The sequence below is a fragment of the Porites lutea genome, chromosome 13 (assembly GCF_958299795.1).
Source record: "Porites lutea chromosome 13, jaPorLute2.1, whole genome shotgun sequence".
Lineage (NCBI taxonomy): Eukaryota > Metazoa > Cnidaria > Anthozoa > Scleractinia > Poritidae > Porites > Porites lutea.
In genome coordinates, this window is record NC_133213.1 from 14,772,230 (window position 1) to 14,789,652 (window position 17,423).

At 39.7% G+C, this 17,423-nt stretch overlaps 1 protein-coding gene and 1 long non-coding RNA gene across 2 annotated transcripts; one reads left to right on the top strand and one right to left on the bottom strand.

Annotated features, from left to right (window-relative positions):
* The first annotated feature begins 2 nt into the window (after positions 1–2).
* Positions 3–692, top strand: LOC140922417 (uncharacterized). Its single transcript, XM_073372403.1, has one exon. It carries the CDS (start codon positions 3–5, stop codon positions 690–692), a length of 690 nt encoding a protein of 229 aa, XP_073228504.1.
* Positions 693–6,826: 6,134 nt separating this feature from the next.
* On the bottom strand, positions 6,827–9,043 carry LOC140923695 (uncharacterized). Its single transcript, XR_012164173.1, has 3 exons — positions 8,457–9,043; positions 8,123–8,203; positions 6,827–7,655 (listed from the first exon to the last, which is right to left on the bottom strand). It is a non-coding gene; the product is annotated as an uncharacterized lncRNA (long non-coding RNA).
* Between the last annotated feature and the right edge of the window lie 8,380 nt (positions 9,044–17,423).

Here is a 17,423-nt window from a genome sequence, read left to right on the forward strand (position 1 = left end):
AAATGGATGATGAGAAAATTAAGGCAGAGTTGCTTAAGGAGAACATTGATTGGATCAGAAATCCTGCTACTGCAAGTAATTTCGGAGGCGTTTGGGAACGACAAATTCGGTCCGTGCGGAACATCATGGCAGCACTTATGAAACAGCATGGTCACAGCTTAAACGACGAATCGCTGCGAACTTTGTTATGTGAAGCTGAAGCTGTTGTCAACAGTCGTCCTCTGACTACCGAGACCTTAAGTGATCCGCTCTCACCGTTGCCACTATCACCAAGTACCCTTCTCACTGGTAAAACCAAGCTCATTCTCCCCCCTCCAGGAAAGTTTCAACGAGAAGATACTTACTGCAAACGTCGATGGAGGCGCGTACAGCATATTGCTAACGAATTCTGGAATAGATGGAGTAAAGAATATCTTCAGATCCTACAGTTGAGACAAAAGTGGACACACAAGAGAAGAAACCTCACGGAAGGCGACATTGTTCTATTAAAGGACAACAATTCTTGTAGGAATAAGTGGCCTATGGCTAAAGTGTTTACCACACGTCGTGATGATGAAGGCCAAGTCAGATCGGTGACTGTTCTAACCGGAACTGGATCAGTATTGGATCGACCAGTCAATAAACTTGTGCTGTTGCTAGAATCACCTAAGGATAGACCGGGAATCCCCGACGAGGAGCCTGAGGAACTGTGATGTTACAGAAACAGGATATCTAGAACGCTTAGCAATTCTAGTATTCTAAACGAGTTAGAGTAAGATTTGTTTTGGTTAAAATGACAAACATTTTAGGGGAGCCATGTAAATGCTAGGTGTCCTGTGCACTAGGCCCAGTCTGCGCCGAGGTGTTGTCATTCGACACTAGGTCAAACCTCGGCATACATGTGCTTTAATCGCTTGTTATTTTCGCCTTTATTTCTCGGATAAGGATCGTTTAACTAGACTCACATCGAAGGAATAGAACATTACGGAAGCATTACGGATATTTCAGCAGTTTTCAAGGTTACGGATAGAGACACCTGCTTGTTTGTAAGGATTTCTTGTACGGTATTGTATTCGAACGGTGTGCTGAGCGTAGTTGATCGGATCGAATAAAACGTGGAATTGACATCGAATTGACGGCTGTTACACCCAGTGTCCCAACGGCACATTACCACCCGAAAAATTTCCCCATGGGGAAACCCTAAAAGAGTAGAGGAGCAACCTCGTCCCCAGGGCGCTTTTCCCTGGCTTTGGAGGTGGGGCGGGAAAAGGCCCTGGCATCGGCCGGTCACATGACCATCAAACAGGCAGAATTTGTGGGTGTACTATGTAAATTAGCGTATGATCGCATACGATAAACAAAGCATCGAAGATGGCGGGTAGACCAGAGTTTTTATCAGTGCTTGGCCGGGTCAGATTTTTCCCTGAGTAACGGTAACTTTCCATCGATTAATTTTTAACCTCTTTAAGTAAAATGCTTCGAATCTATCCTGAAAGGCCAGGATATTATTGAAGTGTCCTACCTACTGAATCTGGCAAGTCGATGCTATTTCACAGCACTGTACCGTTCTCGCCACGATAAAGCCGGAACAACTAACGTTGCTCTTGTAAAAGCAACTAAGCACAAAGCCAACGCGGCAACTAATGAAGTTCGCGTGGAGAACCGAAGCCATGGTCGTGCCTGATCACAAAGTGGCAATAACAAAACAGCCCAAACACTGGTAAGCTTTATTAGTCGAAAGCTATTACCAAGGAAGGAAATAATACGTCGCGCTCCAGTCAAGACTCATATTACCTTTATGAAAACACCAAGCTCGAGTCTACTGAGTCACAATGCAATTATCCGGCATAGTTGATGCAGCTTCAGTTTAAGCTGCACTCTATTCTTATAATTTTGGACCTGTTAATCACTATCCGTGATAATTTAACATGCCTGCAAAAAAAACAAACAAGCTGGGCCAGCGTGATACAACATTGCAAAAAAAAAAACATTTCATTCACGGACTAAAGAAAATCGCTTTGTTATTTAGATCCAAAAGGCACTTTAGAGAAAACTACAACCCTTATTCAACCGTAATAAAAAGCTTTCCGCTTCAAAAGAGGTCAATAAAATGCTCTTGTATCAGAGGGCAAATCCTGCCGACCAGAAACAAAAACCATAGTAAATCGATATGTGTGCAATGACCGGTAATGGGTTCATGATAACCGTCACGAATATAGAGATATTAAGTGACCACTAAGCCCACTATGAGAATGTTGTAGTAGCTGTAGTTGGTGTAGTAGCAGTAGTTAGTGCATTAGTTGTAGTTGGTGTAGTAACTGTAGTTGGTGTAGTAGCTGTAGTTGGTGTAGTTAGTGTAGTTGGTGTAGTAGCTGTAGTTGGTGTAGTAGCTGTAGTTGGTGTAGTAGCAGTAGTTGGTGTAGTAGCTGTAGTTGCTGTAGTTGGTGTAGTTGGTGTAGTAGCTGTAATTAGTGTAGTAGCTGTAGTTGGTGTAGTTAGTGTAGTTGGTGTAGTAGCTATAGTTGATGTAGTTGGTGTAGTTAATGTAGTTGGTGTAGTTGGTGTAGTTGGTGTAGTGGGTGTAGTTGGTGTAGTAGCTGTAGTTAGTGTAGTAGCTGTAGTTGGTGTAGTTAGTGTAGTTGGTGTAGTAGCTGTAGTTGCTGTAGTTGGTGTAGTTAATGTAGTTGGTGTAGTTGGTCTACTTGGTGTAGTAGCAGTAGTTGGTGTAGTAGCTGTAGTTGGTGTAGTTAGTGTAGTTGGTGTAGTAGCTGTAGTTGGTGTAGTAGCTGTAGTTGGTGTAGTGGTGTAGTTGCTGTAGTTGGTGTAGTTAATGTAGTTGGTGTAGTTGGTGTAGTAGCTGTAGTTAGTGTAGTAGCTGTAGTTGGTGTAGTTAGTGTAGTTGGTGTAGTAGCTGTAGTTGCTGTAGTTAGTGTAGTAGCTCTAGTTAGTGTAGTAGCTGTAGTTGGTGTAGTTAGTGTAGTTGGTGTAGTAGCTGTAGTTGGTGTAGTGGCTGTAGTTGCTGTAGTTAATGTAGTTAATGTAGTTAGTGTAGTTGCTGTAGTTGGTGTAGTTGCTGTAGTTGGTGTAGTAGCTGTAGTTGGTGTAGTTGCTGTAGTTGCTGCAGTTGCTGTAGTTGGTGTAGTTGATGTAGTTGGTGTAGTTGGTGTAGTTGCTGTAGTTGGTGTAGTTGGTGTAGTAGCTGTAGTTGGTGTAGTTAGTGTAGTTGGTGTAGTAGCTGTAGTTGCTGTAGTTGGTGTAGTAGCTGTAGTTGCTGTAGTTGGTGTAGTAGCTGTAGTTAGTGTAGTAGCTGTAGTTGGTGTAGTTAGTGTAGTTGGTGTAGTAGCTGTAGTTGCTGTAGTTGCTGTAGTTGGTGTAGTTAATGTAGTTGGTGTAGTTGGTGTAGATGGTGTAGTAGCTGTAGTTAGTTTAGTAGCTGTAGTTGGTGTAGTAGCTGTAGTTGCTGTAGTTGCTGTAGTTAATGTAGTTGGTGTAGTAGCTGTAGTTGGTGTAGTAGCTGTAGTTGGTGTAGTAGCTGTAGTTGGTGTAGTAGGTGTAGTTGCTGTAGTTGGTGTAGTTGGTGTAGTAGCTGTAGTTAGTGTAGTAGCTGTAGTTGGTGTAGTTAGTGTAGTTGGTGTAGTAGCTGTAGTTGGTGTAGTAGCTGTAGTTGCTGTAGTTAATGTAGTTGGTGTAGTTAGTGTAGTTGCTGTAGTTGGTGTAGTTGGTGTAGTTGGTGTAGTAGCTGTAGTTGGTGTAGTTAGTGTAGTTGGTGTAGTAGCTGTAGTTGGTGTAGTAGCTGTAGTTGGTGTAGTAGCTGTAGTTGCTGTAGTTAATGTAGTTGGTGTAGTTAGTGTAGTTGCTGTAGTTGCTGTAGTTGCTGTAGTTGGTGTAGTTAATGTAGTTGGTGTAGTTGGTGTAGTAGCTGTAGTTGGTGTAGTAGCTGTAGTTGGTGTAGTTAGTGTAGTTGGTGTAGTAGCTGTAGTTGGTGTAGTAGCTGTAGTTGGTGTAGTTGGTGTAGTTAATGTAGTTGGTGTAGTTGGTGTAGTTAATGTAGTTGGTGTAGTTGGTGTAGTTGGTGTAGTTGCTGTAGTTGCTGTAGTTGGTGTAGTTGGTGTAGTAGCTGTAGTTAGTGTAGTAGCTGTAGTTGCTGTAGTTGGTGTAGTTGGTGTAGTAGCTGTAGTTGGTGTAGTTGGTGTAGTTAATGTAGTTGGTGTAGTTGGTGTAGTTAATGTAGTTGGTGTAGTTGGTGTAGTTGGTGTAGTAGCTGTAGTTAGTGTAGTAGCTGTAGTTGGTGTAGTTAGTGTAGTTGGTGTAGTAGCTGTAGTTGCTGTAGTTAGTGTAGTAGCTATAGTTGGTGTAGTAGCTGTAGTTAGTGTAGTAGGTGTAGTTGGTGTAGTTAGTGTAGTTGGTGTAGTAGCTGTAGTTGGTGTAGTAGCTGTAGTTGCTGTAGTTGCTGTAGTTGGTGTAGTTAATGTAGTTGGTGTAGTTGGTGTAGTAGCTGTAGTTAGTGTAGTAGCTGTAGTTGGTGTAGTTAGTGTAGTTGGTGTAGTAGCTGTAGTTGGTGTAGTTAGTGTAGTAGCTATAGTTGGTGTAGTAGCTGTAGTTAGTGTAGTAGGTGTAGTTGGTGTAGTTAGTGTAGTTGGTGTAGTAGCTGTAGTTGGTGTAGTAGCTGTAGTTGCTGTAGTTGCTGTAGTTGGTGTAGTAGCTGTAGTTAGTGTAGTAGCTGTAGTTGGTGTAGTTAGTGTAGTTGCTGTAGTTGCTGTAGTTAGTGTAGTAGCTGTAGTTGGTGTAGTTGCTGTAGTTGGTGTAGTAGCTGTAGTTGCTGTAGTTGGTGTAGTAGCTGTAGTTGCTGTAGTTGGTGTAGTTGGTGTAGTAGCTGTAGTTGGTGTAGTTGTTGTAGTTGGTGTAGTAGCTGTAGTTGCTGTAGTTAATGTAGTTGGTTTAGTTAGTGTAGTTGCTGTAGTTGGTGTAGTTGCTGTAGTTGGTGTAGTAGCTGTAGTTGGTGTAGTTGCTGTAGTTGCTGTAGTTGCTGTAGTTGGTGTAGTTAATGTAGTTGGTGTAGTTGGTGTAGTAGCTGTAGTTGGTGTAGTTGCTGTAGTTGGTGTAGTTGGTGTAGTAGCTGTAGTTAGTGTAGTAGGTGTAGTTGATGTAGTTGGTGTAGTAGCTGTAGTTGGTGTAGTTAGTGTAGTTGGTGTAGTAGCTGTAGTTGCTGCGGTTGGTGTAGTAGCTGTAGTTGCTGTAGTTGGTGTAGTAGCTGTAGTTGCTGTAGTTAATGTAGTTGGTGTAGTTAGTGTAGTTGCTGTAGTTGGTGTAGTAGCTGTAGTTGGTGTAGTTGGTGTAGTTGCTGTGGTTGGTGTAGTTAATGTAGTTGGTGTAGTAGCTGTAGTTGGTGTAGTTAGTGTAGTTGGTGTAGTAGCTGTAGTTGCTGTAGTTGGTGTAGTAGCTGTAGTTGCTGTAGTTGGTGTAGTAGCTGTAGTTAGTGTAGTAGCTGTAGTTGGTGTAGTTAGTGTAGTTGGTGTAGTAGCTGTAGTTGCTGTAGTTGCTGTAGTTGGTGTAGTTAATGTAGTTGGTGTAGTTGGTGTAGTTGGTGTAGTAGCTGTAGTTAGTGTAGTAGCTGTAGTTGGTGTAGTTAGTGTAGTTGGTGTAGTAGCTGTAGTTGCTGTAGTCGGTGTAGTAGCTATAGTTGGTGTAGTAGCTGTAGTTGGTGTAGTAGCTGTAGTTGGTGTAGTAGCTGTAGTTGGTGTAGTAGGTGTAGTTGCTGTAGTTGGTGTAGTTGGTGTAGTAGCTGTAGTTAGTGTAGTAGCTGTAGTTGGTGTAGTTAGTGTAGTTGGTGTAGTAGCTGTAGTTGGTGTAGTAGCTGTAGTTGCTGTAGTTAATGTAGTTGGTGTAGTTAGTGTAGTTGCTGTAGTTGGTGTAGTTGGTGTAGTTGGTGTAGTAGCTGTAGTTGGTGTAGTTAGTGTAGTTGGTGTAGTAGCTATAGTTGGTGTAGTAGCTGTAGTTGGTGTAGTAGCTGTAGTTGGTGTAGTAGCTGTAGTTGGTGTAGCAGGTGTAGTTGGTGTAGTTGGTGTAGTTGGTGTAGTAGCTGTAGTTAGTGTAGTAGCTGTAGTTGGTGTAGTTAGTGTAGTTGGTGTAGTAGCTGTAGTTGGTGTAGTAGCTGTAGTTGCTGTAGTTAATGTAGTTGGTGTAGTTAGTGTAGTTGCTGTAGTTGGTGTAGTTGGTGTAGTTGGTGTAGTAGCTGTAGTTGGTGTAGTTAGTGTAGTTGGTGTAGTAGCTGTAGTTGGTGTAGTTGCTGTAGTTGCTGTAGTTGCTGTAGTTGGAGTAGTTAGTGTGGTAGCTGTAGTTGGTGTAGTTACTGTAGTTTGGGTTAGTTGCTGTAGTTGGCATGTTGTAGTTGTTGTGGTTGGTGTATTTCGGTGTAGTTGCTGTATTTTGGTGTAGTTGGTGTAGTTTGTCATAGTTCCTGTAGTTTTTGTAGGTATACAAGATTTTATTTTGACAGATATTAACCAAAAATACGTAAATCGTAACTTACGTGAACACCAAAAAAAATTGTTTGGTGTTCTTCGGTTGTTCTTGCCTGGTTAATACAGATTTTTATTTTTGTTATTGTTGTTTTTGTTTGTTTAATGAAATAATGTCTCTTTGTTATCTCGCTTATTTTGAATATTATCATAATTGATTAACTTTCTTATAAAGCTTTCAACCGGTAAAATTATTTCGTAGATTTGTTTTGCATTGTTTTGGTTAGATGATCGCAGCAATAAACACTTCATTGGTATATTACCTTAAAGTTTCGGAAAGTAACGAGCCTCCCAAAGAAGCAACCCCCAGAAAGTTGCGTTAAGATTTCACAGATGTTAGGAAACCCCCACTGCCGGAAATTAACGAGCCCCAAAAGTAGCGACCTCAAAATTAATTTTCCCTTTATGCCAGAAATGACGAAAAAAGTTTGACACCACAAGCTATATTTAACTGATTCGTGTTTTATTTTTATGACTATATTGGTTTTTGATTTTCCATTTCAAAGGAAAATACATACATGTAACTATCATAAACTGATTGTACATTGCATTTTTTCCCGAAAGTGTTTTCTTGTTCTTTCCTAGATATCCGTACATAATTAGAGGGAAACCGTAATAAATCCTTTTTCCAAGAACAAAACTAGTAAACGATATATTTAAGGCAACTAGTCTTTACATATGCATATGCTCACAATTAACTGAAAAATAGAACTTAAGCCTATCTGTGTATGTGTACGGTACAGGTTTTTGTACCATTGATTCAACAATTATTTAATTGCAACCATGCCTTATTTCGTAATCTAAGTTATTAATTATTATATGATACCAATCACGTCGTTTGTTTGCAGTTTTTAAAGGGGCCCAGGGCTGCTACATATTCTTTGGCCTCTTAATCACCAAAGTGGTGATACGTTTATGACAAATACAAATTAATTACAACTATATTAGCCACGAGTAGGAACCATCAGTATCTGGTTTCCTCGCAAACAGATATTCTTCATCATAGTTCCATTTTTTTTTTACTCTTGTCACGAGGGTTTTGAAGTTGGCACAAAGTTAGCCATATTTGTTCTATTAAGAATTACAATTGTAACACTTGCACGCTTCACCAATTGTCGTCGTATGAAAATAGTAGACGTGCCTTTTTAGACTTCTTGCCTAAATGAGGAAAAATCAGAAGCATTTGATAAGCTACAGATTGACCCCAGTGCAAAGATAAGGTACGAGCTGGTAATAAATCCATGGTCAATTTATATTGTCTATTTATTAATTTCTGATCAAGCAATACGACATTAACCTGCTTTTGCTCCCTGTCGATTTATTTATTTCAACCACGTTATCATTTTTTAATCAAGTCTGCCCATTCTTAATTTGGCACGAAACAAATCAAATTCCTGTTGTAGTCGCTGTTATGTGTTATACTTTTTTCTGCTGATTCTATTATGCTTTTTATTAGGTACTTGTTCCGACTTCCAGTGAAAAAGGATCATACAGTTGAAACTGAAAATATACCTAAGATTCTAGAGTTCATTTTAAGAGAGGGTTTATTTTTCAATGACTAAAATATTTTCGAGTGATTTATGCAATTCAAGTACAAGAACTATTCAGTTCAATGTATAATTTACCTGAAACGCCCGTTTTTGCTCTTTTTGGGAAGCCTCCCATTGAACGTTTTCTTTTCCATGCGTGTAAATCCTTCTTCACACCTGAAATAAATGACAGGTTGAGATTGCTTTGTGTATTATAATCAGTAGATATACTTGACAGCCGTCGCGATGAAGCAAAACGTTGTAGACCTTTTGCTGTTTTTGAAAATTCCCTTAAAATTAAACTATCAGTTGAAGTCCATTATCAGGGTTAGCACCTTGCTAGGCGCGTTTATAGGCGAGCCTTAAATTTACATTTACGTGAATAACAAATGAGAATGTCATCTTAAAAAAAAGAAAAATTGAAACGTACGAAATAGTGTTGGCTCTTTGACCTCTCCTTCCACTACCTTCATTTTTGATGCAGTATCAGCAAAAATCGTATCTATGAGCAAAGGAGAGTTTGAATCAATCTTACTGAAGGGATTAAAGGTTTCGAATTAAGTTTGGCGCACGGTCGTTGTTTGACGGATTCATCATGACTTTCTTTTTTGTGAATCATAAGACGCAACTAAGTCGGCAAACAATTTTCGAAGACTTGTTCACATTTTAAACCAAAGTGAGTTTTAAAAGTTTCATCATTGACATAACAATGGAAAGCAGTCGGTTGGTTTTTTTCAATAATATTGAAAGTTTTATATAAAAATGTATATGATATATATTCTCGGTCAATGAAAATAGTTCCTGACCACTGATGGAAGAAAAAAAAAGAAAACGCCTCAATCATATCACTTGCTAAATTACCTTTAGGAGAATTAGCTAAATTATCTCCTGGGCGGCGGGCATCTACTACATCTTCGTCATCCACAACTGAAGGTAAAAATAAAAATGAAATAAGCTATTTTAGAATGGTTGATAACTGACCAAATGACCGAGACATTATTTTCCTGTTCGGCGTTAGTTTTTTTGCTAGTACATTATTAACGACTAAGACGCTCTCTTTATCTTACGTAACACTTAAAATTATTAAAGAGACCTATCAGGGAGAAAAAAATGTAATCAGAGGGAGAAGACGTTGCTACACGCCGTTAGCAGTTTGCATCACCACAAACATTTGTTTCTCAGCAAAAACAAATGAGACTGCCAAATGAAAGTCTAAACAAATGTTTTCTGACAAAGACGATCAGCTTGCTTTTTATACATATCTATACGGTCATGTTTTCGTCCAAAAAAGTCAAATATTAAGTAAGGACTTTAAAAACTGAAGGAATGCAAAAATTTGTCTTGTTTTTATTAAATAGCCACTGCCAATGGAAGTTATTGGAATTTTCTTCTCCTTTTCCCAATTTTTTTTTTTACACAAGAAATGTTTCAGTTTAATGACTTACGCTTCTGAGTTGACTCTTGGATTTCTTTAGTCACCGTTATCCCATCTAGAAATGAAGACCAAATTGTTCGTTACCTCAGTATTCTCAATTTTAAAATATTTGCAACATTATATAAGTAATATTAACAGTGATGATGATATGATAATAATGATAAGGTAAGTTAGGATTTACTGTACCTACAAATGATTTAGTTAGTTCCATACACTTTAGATTTTTCAGAATCCAAAAATTAACTGATTTGCTTCACGAAATTCAGTGTCCCTCCATGTAAACTAAAAAGTAAACAATCGTACCTGAATTGGATTTTTCCGGCAAAGACTGTTCACAAGTTCCGTCCTTTGAAGGAGTTAACGCTAGCGTTGTAAGACAAAGAGAGAAATACATATAGTTCCAGACTTCAGAATTTTTTTTCTCACTCTATTGCGTTTTCGTTTATAAAAAATAACAACACCCATCAGGCATTCGCTGCAGAAAGTCTACGAGCGGTAAAAAGGGGCTTTACTGAACGAATGTTTAGAACTTAAAAATTTAATTCAATGTCAAAATTTCGTATGATTCTAAAGCTTGTTGATAATTCATCAAGAAAAATATAATGTCTTTATATTTGATAGGCTTAACTTTACGTCCATTTTTTTAGACCAAAATAACCCCAAATCTAAATATTACAGTGCAAGAACTAGAACACCGAAAGATTTTGAATCCGTTGAAATAAAATTAATTGCCTTCGATTTGTGACTTTCAACTTGATAAAACACTACTGCTCGTCTATTTAAGCATTACATGAACAATTCTGCAGATCTCGAACTTTTATCCGGGAAAACCCTCATCCTCGATTTGCACAATTCTGTAGCTTACACCCACTGTTATGGGCCTCAAAATTCACATGCCCAGACATTTTCGAAGAAAGGACACTTTTGTAGAAACGAAATATGTTCAAACAAACCGTAACCTCTTCATAACATAAAAACGCTGGTAAAGATGTACCTTTCTCCAGGCAATCCCTTTCCTCGTCATTGAAGGCATTTAGTGAGAGAAGAGTTGTTCTAACACTCTTGCTCGCAGGGTTTGGTTTTCTGGCTTGGCTACCTCCGAGATTGCTTCTTTTAAGATGGCTGTGAAGGTTATCAGGATTATAATCCTTTCCCTGATAAAATCCAGGCATTATCACCAGGCAATCTGTACCTTTTGATCTACCCATTTTTACTGTTTTTAGTACCTGTTATCGTGTAAAAGACAAAAAATAGAAAGAATCAAATTACTGAGAAACGAAAGGGGATATACGCAGATAAAAGAGATGTTAAAGAGATCATTATAAATCTTATTGGGCTTGTATTGTATAAGAGATGTGCTCTACTTTTTTCAAATTGGACAGATTTTTTAGGGTTAAGATCCTCAGGTGTTGGCGGGTTGTATCGCAAGTAAGTTGTAGTTTTGATTTACTTGAAAATCATATCTTCTCATATTTCAATAAGCTAGACCGCAGTCTAGGGACAGATTCGTAAAAAGGATTGCAAGCAGTCAGTACCTCTGATATCGGTGTGTGTATGATGAATTCCTTCAGATCTTTCTTGAAGGCCTGCAGTACATTAAGGGCTTTAGGGACATCCTTATCGTCCCCACCTACTTCGTTCAAAATTTCACCGGGCTGGTTCGCTATTGCAAACGGAGCCACAGTCTCTTCAAAGAACTTGTCGAGAATTTTTTTGTGGTTGTCACCAAACAGTTCACTACTAATCTGAAACAAAATGATACATAAACAACAATAACAATAATATAGTCATGATAATAATAATGGTCGACAAAACGGATAACAGGGTAGAAATTATAGATATATTTGTGCCGTGGGACGCCAATATTGAGAGCATTAGTACTAGCAGAAGCTTTTGAACATTATAAAGACTCCTCAAGGTCAGTTCAGTGTAACCGTTACAATGGAATACAATACATTAACTACAGCAACTACAGCTACTACACCAACTACAGCTACTACACCAACTACACTAACTACACCAACTACACCTACTACACTAACTACAGCTACTACACCAACTACACCAACTACACCAACTACAGCAACTACAGCTACTACACCAACTACACTAACTACACCAACTACAGCTACTACACTAACTACAGCTACTACACCAACTACACCAACTACTGCTACTACACCAACTACACTAACTACACCAACTACACTAACTACAGCTACTACACCAACTACACCAACTACAGCAACTACAGCTACTACACCAACTACTGCTACTACACCAACTACAGCTACTACAGCAACTACACTAACTACACCAACTACAGCTACTACACTAACTACAGCTACTACACCAACTACACCAACTACAGCAACTACACCAACTACACCAACTACACCAACTACATTAACTACACCAACTACACCAACTACAGCTACTACACCAACTACAGCTACTACACCAACTACACTAACTACACCAACTACAGCTACTACACTAACTACAGCTACTACACCAACTACACCAACTACAGCAACTACAGCTACTACACCAACTACACCAACTACACTAACTACATTAACTACACCAACTACAGCAACTACAGCTACTACACCAACTACACCAACTACAGCAACTACACCAACTACACCAACTACACCAACTACACCAACTACATTAACTACACCAACTACACCAACTACAGCTACTACACCAACTACACCAACTACACTAACTACATTAACTACACCAACTACAGCAACTACAGCTACTACACCACCTACACTAACTACACCAACTACAGCTACTACACTAACTACAGCTACTACACCAACTACACCCACTACACCAACTACACCAACTACACCAACTACATTAACTACACCAACTACACCAACTACAGCTACTACACCAACTACACTAACTACACCAACTACAGCTACTACACTAACTACAGCTACTACACCAACTACACCAACTACATTAACTACAGCAACTACACCAACTACACCAACTACAGCTACTACACCAACTACAGCAACTACACCAACTACAGCAACTACACTAACTACACCAACTACATTAACTACAGCAACTACAGCTACAACACCAACTACAGCTACTACACCAACTACACTAACTACACCAACTACACCTACTACACTAACTACAGCTACTACACCAACTACAGCAACTACACCAACTACAGCAACTACAGCTACTACACTAACTACAGCTACTACACCAACTACACTAACTACACCAACTATAGCTACTACACTAACTACAGCTACTACACCAACTACACCAACTACACCAACTATATTAACTACACCAACTACAGCAACTACAGCTACTACACCAACTACACTAACTACTCCAACTACAGCTACTACACCCACTACACCAACTACACCAACTACACCAACTACATTAACTACACCAACTACACCAACTACAGCTACTACACCAACTACAGCTACTACACCAACTACACTAACTACACCAACTACAGCTACTACACTAACTACAGCTATTACACCAACTACACCAACTACACCAACTACATTAAGTACAGCAACTACAGCAACTACACCAACTACAGCTACTACACCAACTACAGCAACTACACCAACTACAGCAACTACACTAACTACACCAACTACATTAACTACAGCAACTACAGCTACTACACCAACTACAGCTACTACACCAACTACACTAACTACACCAACTACACCTACTACACTAACTACAGCTACTACACCAACTACACCAACTACACCAACTACAGCAACTACAGCTACTACACCAACTACACTAACTACACCAACTACAGCTACTACACTAACTACAGCTACTACACCAACTACACCAACTACTGCTACTACACCAACTACACTAACTACACCAACTACACTAACTACAGCTACTACACCAACTACACCAACTACAGCAACTACAGCTACTACACCAACTACTGCTACTACACCAACTACAGCTACTACAGCAACTACACTAACTACACCAACTACAGCTACTACACTAACTACAGCTACTACACCAACTACACCAACTACAGCAACTACACCAACTACACCAACTACACCAACTACATTAACTACACCAACTACACCAACTACAGCTACTACACCAACTACAGCTACTACACCAACTACACTAACTACACCAACTACAGCTACTACACTAACTACAGCTACTACACCAACTACACCAACTACAGCAACTACAGCTACTACACCAACTACACCAACTACACTAACTACATTAACTACACCAACTACAGCAACTACAGCTACTACACCAACTACACCAACTACAGCAACTACACCAACTACACCAACTACACCAACTACACCAACTACATTAACTACACCAACTACACCAACTACAGCTACTACACCAACTACACCAACTACACTAACTACATTAACTACACCAACTACAGCAACTACAGCTACTACACCAACTACACTAACTACACCAACTACAGCTACTACACTAACTACAGCTACTACACCAACTACACCCACTACACCAACTACACCAACTACACCAACTACATTAACTACACCAACTACACCAACTACAGCTACTACACCAACTACACTAACTACACCAACTACAGCTACTACACTAACTACAGCTACTACACCAACTACACCAACTACAGCAACTACAGCTACTACACCAACTACTGCTACTACACCAACTACAGCTACTACACCAACTACACTAACTACACGAACTACAGCTACTACACCAACTACAGTTACTACACCAACTACACCAACTACACCAACTACAGCTACTACACCAACTACAGTTACTACACCAACTACACCAACTACAGCTACTACACCAACTACACTAACTACACCAACTACACTAACTACAGCTACTACACCAACTACACCAACTACAGCAACTACAGCTACTACACCAACTACTGCTACTACACCAACTACAGCTACTACACCAACTACACTAACTACACCAACTACAGTTACTACACCAACTACACCAACTACACCAACTACAGCTACTACACCAACTACTGCTACTACACCAACTACAGCTACTACATTAACTACACCAACTACACCAACTACAGCAACTACAGCTACTACACCAACTACAGCTACTACACCAACTACACTAACTACACTAACTACACCTACTACACTAACTACAGCTACTACACCAACTATAGCTACTACACTAACTACAGCAACTACAGGTACTACACCAACTACACTAACTACACCAACTACAGCTACTACACTAACTACAGGTACTACACCAACTACACTAACTACACCAACTACAGCTACTACACCAACTACTGCTACTACACCAACTAGACCAACTACACCAACTACATTAACTACACCAACTACACCAACTACAGCTACTACACTAACTACAGCTACTACACCAACTACACCAACTACAGCAACTACAGCAACTACACCAACTACACCAACTACACCAACTACACCAACTACACCAACTACAGCTACTACACCAACTACAGCTACTACACCAACTACACTAACTACACCAACTACAGCTACTACACCAACTACAGTTACTACACCAACTACAACTACTACACCAACTACTGCTACTACACCAACTACAGCTACTACACCAACTACAGTAACTACAGCAATTACATCAACATTCTCATAGTGGGCTTAGTGGTCACTTAATGCCTCTATATTCGTGACGGTTATCATGAACCCATTACCCAATGACCTCTCAGTGTAAAACAAGCGGCCCAGTAAAAATTTAGAACCTTCCAGAGCATAATCTACCTAGCAGAGGAAAAAAACTTATTGGAACAAGCAGCATTTTGGCATGAGGTAAAAGTCGTGTAGGCCTACCACCCCCTTTTATTGCGGCTCGTCCACATCGAATCTTTTGTCTGGCATATTCATTGAAAGACGCTTCGCTTCGACGGCTGATGCGAAGACGGCGGTGAAAGTTGAACGCATCGCTTTACAGAATATTCTGAGTTTATATCAGGCGGCGTATTGTCTACAGATTGAGCTCCCCAAATAAACTGACCCATTTTGTTTACGAATGTAACGCCACCCCTACGTAACACATAACACTGCGGATCGTCCTTAGAAATTTTACAGCATTGCCACATGTTTTATAAACTTTCAAATACAGATCTTTAGATAAGCCGGCCTTGCTGCATATTCGAAGATTATAGCGACTCTCATGAGAACCATCATGAGAACCATCATGAGAGAGTTCATGAGAACCATCATGCATTAGCCTGCAAACTAGATTTCTTGTAGAAATCTTCGTTGAAGCGGACATGCTTTCCGCCATTTCGATTTCACTATAATGCATAAATTATTTCTATTTGGGCATCTTCTTACATGATTTACCTCAATCAATCAACCAATCAAAATGATGGATTAGCCAGCCGATGCCAGGGCCTTTTCCCGCCCCACCTCCAAAGCCAGGGAAAAACGCCCTGGGGACGACGTTGGTAGAGGAGATGGCCACCGCTGGAACGGTACATTGAAAAACGCTACATCACAAAATTTTCCAAATTAAGCGATAACGAACACTTTTACCTTTAACAATGTATTAGATTCCAAAAATTTATTAAAACATTTTGTTGCTATTTTATCATCAAACACACGAAGAAACGTAAGGTATTTAATATATTTTCGTCCTGATGCAAATTTTTGTTATAGCACAGCGCAAGACAAGTTATTACGACATTAATTAGCAAATTATTACAAATACAGCGTTTTCACTCACGTGGCCAGCACCCATGCAAATTTATTGGAACAAAAGAGAGCGTTTACATAAGAAAAGAGTCCAGTCAACTCCCACAGGATTGGTTGGCACGCCAACATGGCCGCCGTTTCATTGTTTTGGAACACCAATATGGCCGCCGTGACGTCAAGTAAAAACGGCCCATAGTAACCAGTTGACATGTGTCCCTGATATTTATGCAACATGTTGGTTATATTCCACAGTTGATAAGAACTTCCTTTAACTGTTAAGAATGGAGACCTGGTTTTGGATTCTTGGCTGGGTTCTTTCATTCCTGACCATCATTGGAAATGGATTTACAATCTTCCTCGTTTGCAGCTGACAAAATCTCCGCACCAAAACCAACGCGTTCATTGTCTCACTTGCAGTAGCGGATTTCTGTGTTGGTTTGAGCGTTATTCCTTCTCTGTTCTTTTGCGACATTACAAACACCTGCCACTGGCCTGAACATTTCCGATCTTGGGTGACTATTATAAGGTTGTTGTTTAGTAACACGTCTGTTGTAAAGTTATGCCTCTTAGTACTGGATCGTTTTATTGCCATCGTCTATCCTCTAAAATACATTACTTTGATGACGCGCCGTCGAATTACCCAAGCTATTTTCCTCTCTTGGGTTCTAACAGTTAGTGATAATGTGCTAAAAAATACCCTTTGTATTGTTTTATATCAAAACTATACCTGTCCTTTTGCAATTTGGGTGATGACCATAGTTTTTAAGATTCTTCCATGTGGTATACTGATACTCTGCTTTGTATCAGTGATATTTCACGTACGCAGACATGATCGGTCAGCGCACACTTTAGCAAAACAGTTACGTTTTAACCATCAGGTGTCTTTTAAAACCCCTCACGAGAGGTCTGCAGTAATAATGATGGGTCTTGTGATAGGAGTGTTTCTTGTTTGCTATGGGATGTATCTGCGTTGTAGTTTTCTAATACTATTCCAGACTAGCACTACGATAACCTCATCGCCATGCCATGATGAAGAATACAAAATTCCTCTCTTGGTTTTAAACTCGGCCATTAACCCGCTGGCTTATGCCTTTTTAAAAAGAGACATAAAGAAAGAGTTTAGAAGACTAATCGGTCAGGTGGTTTTTAAGAAAAGTAACCAAGTAGAGCCTTCCACTCATCGTTA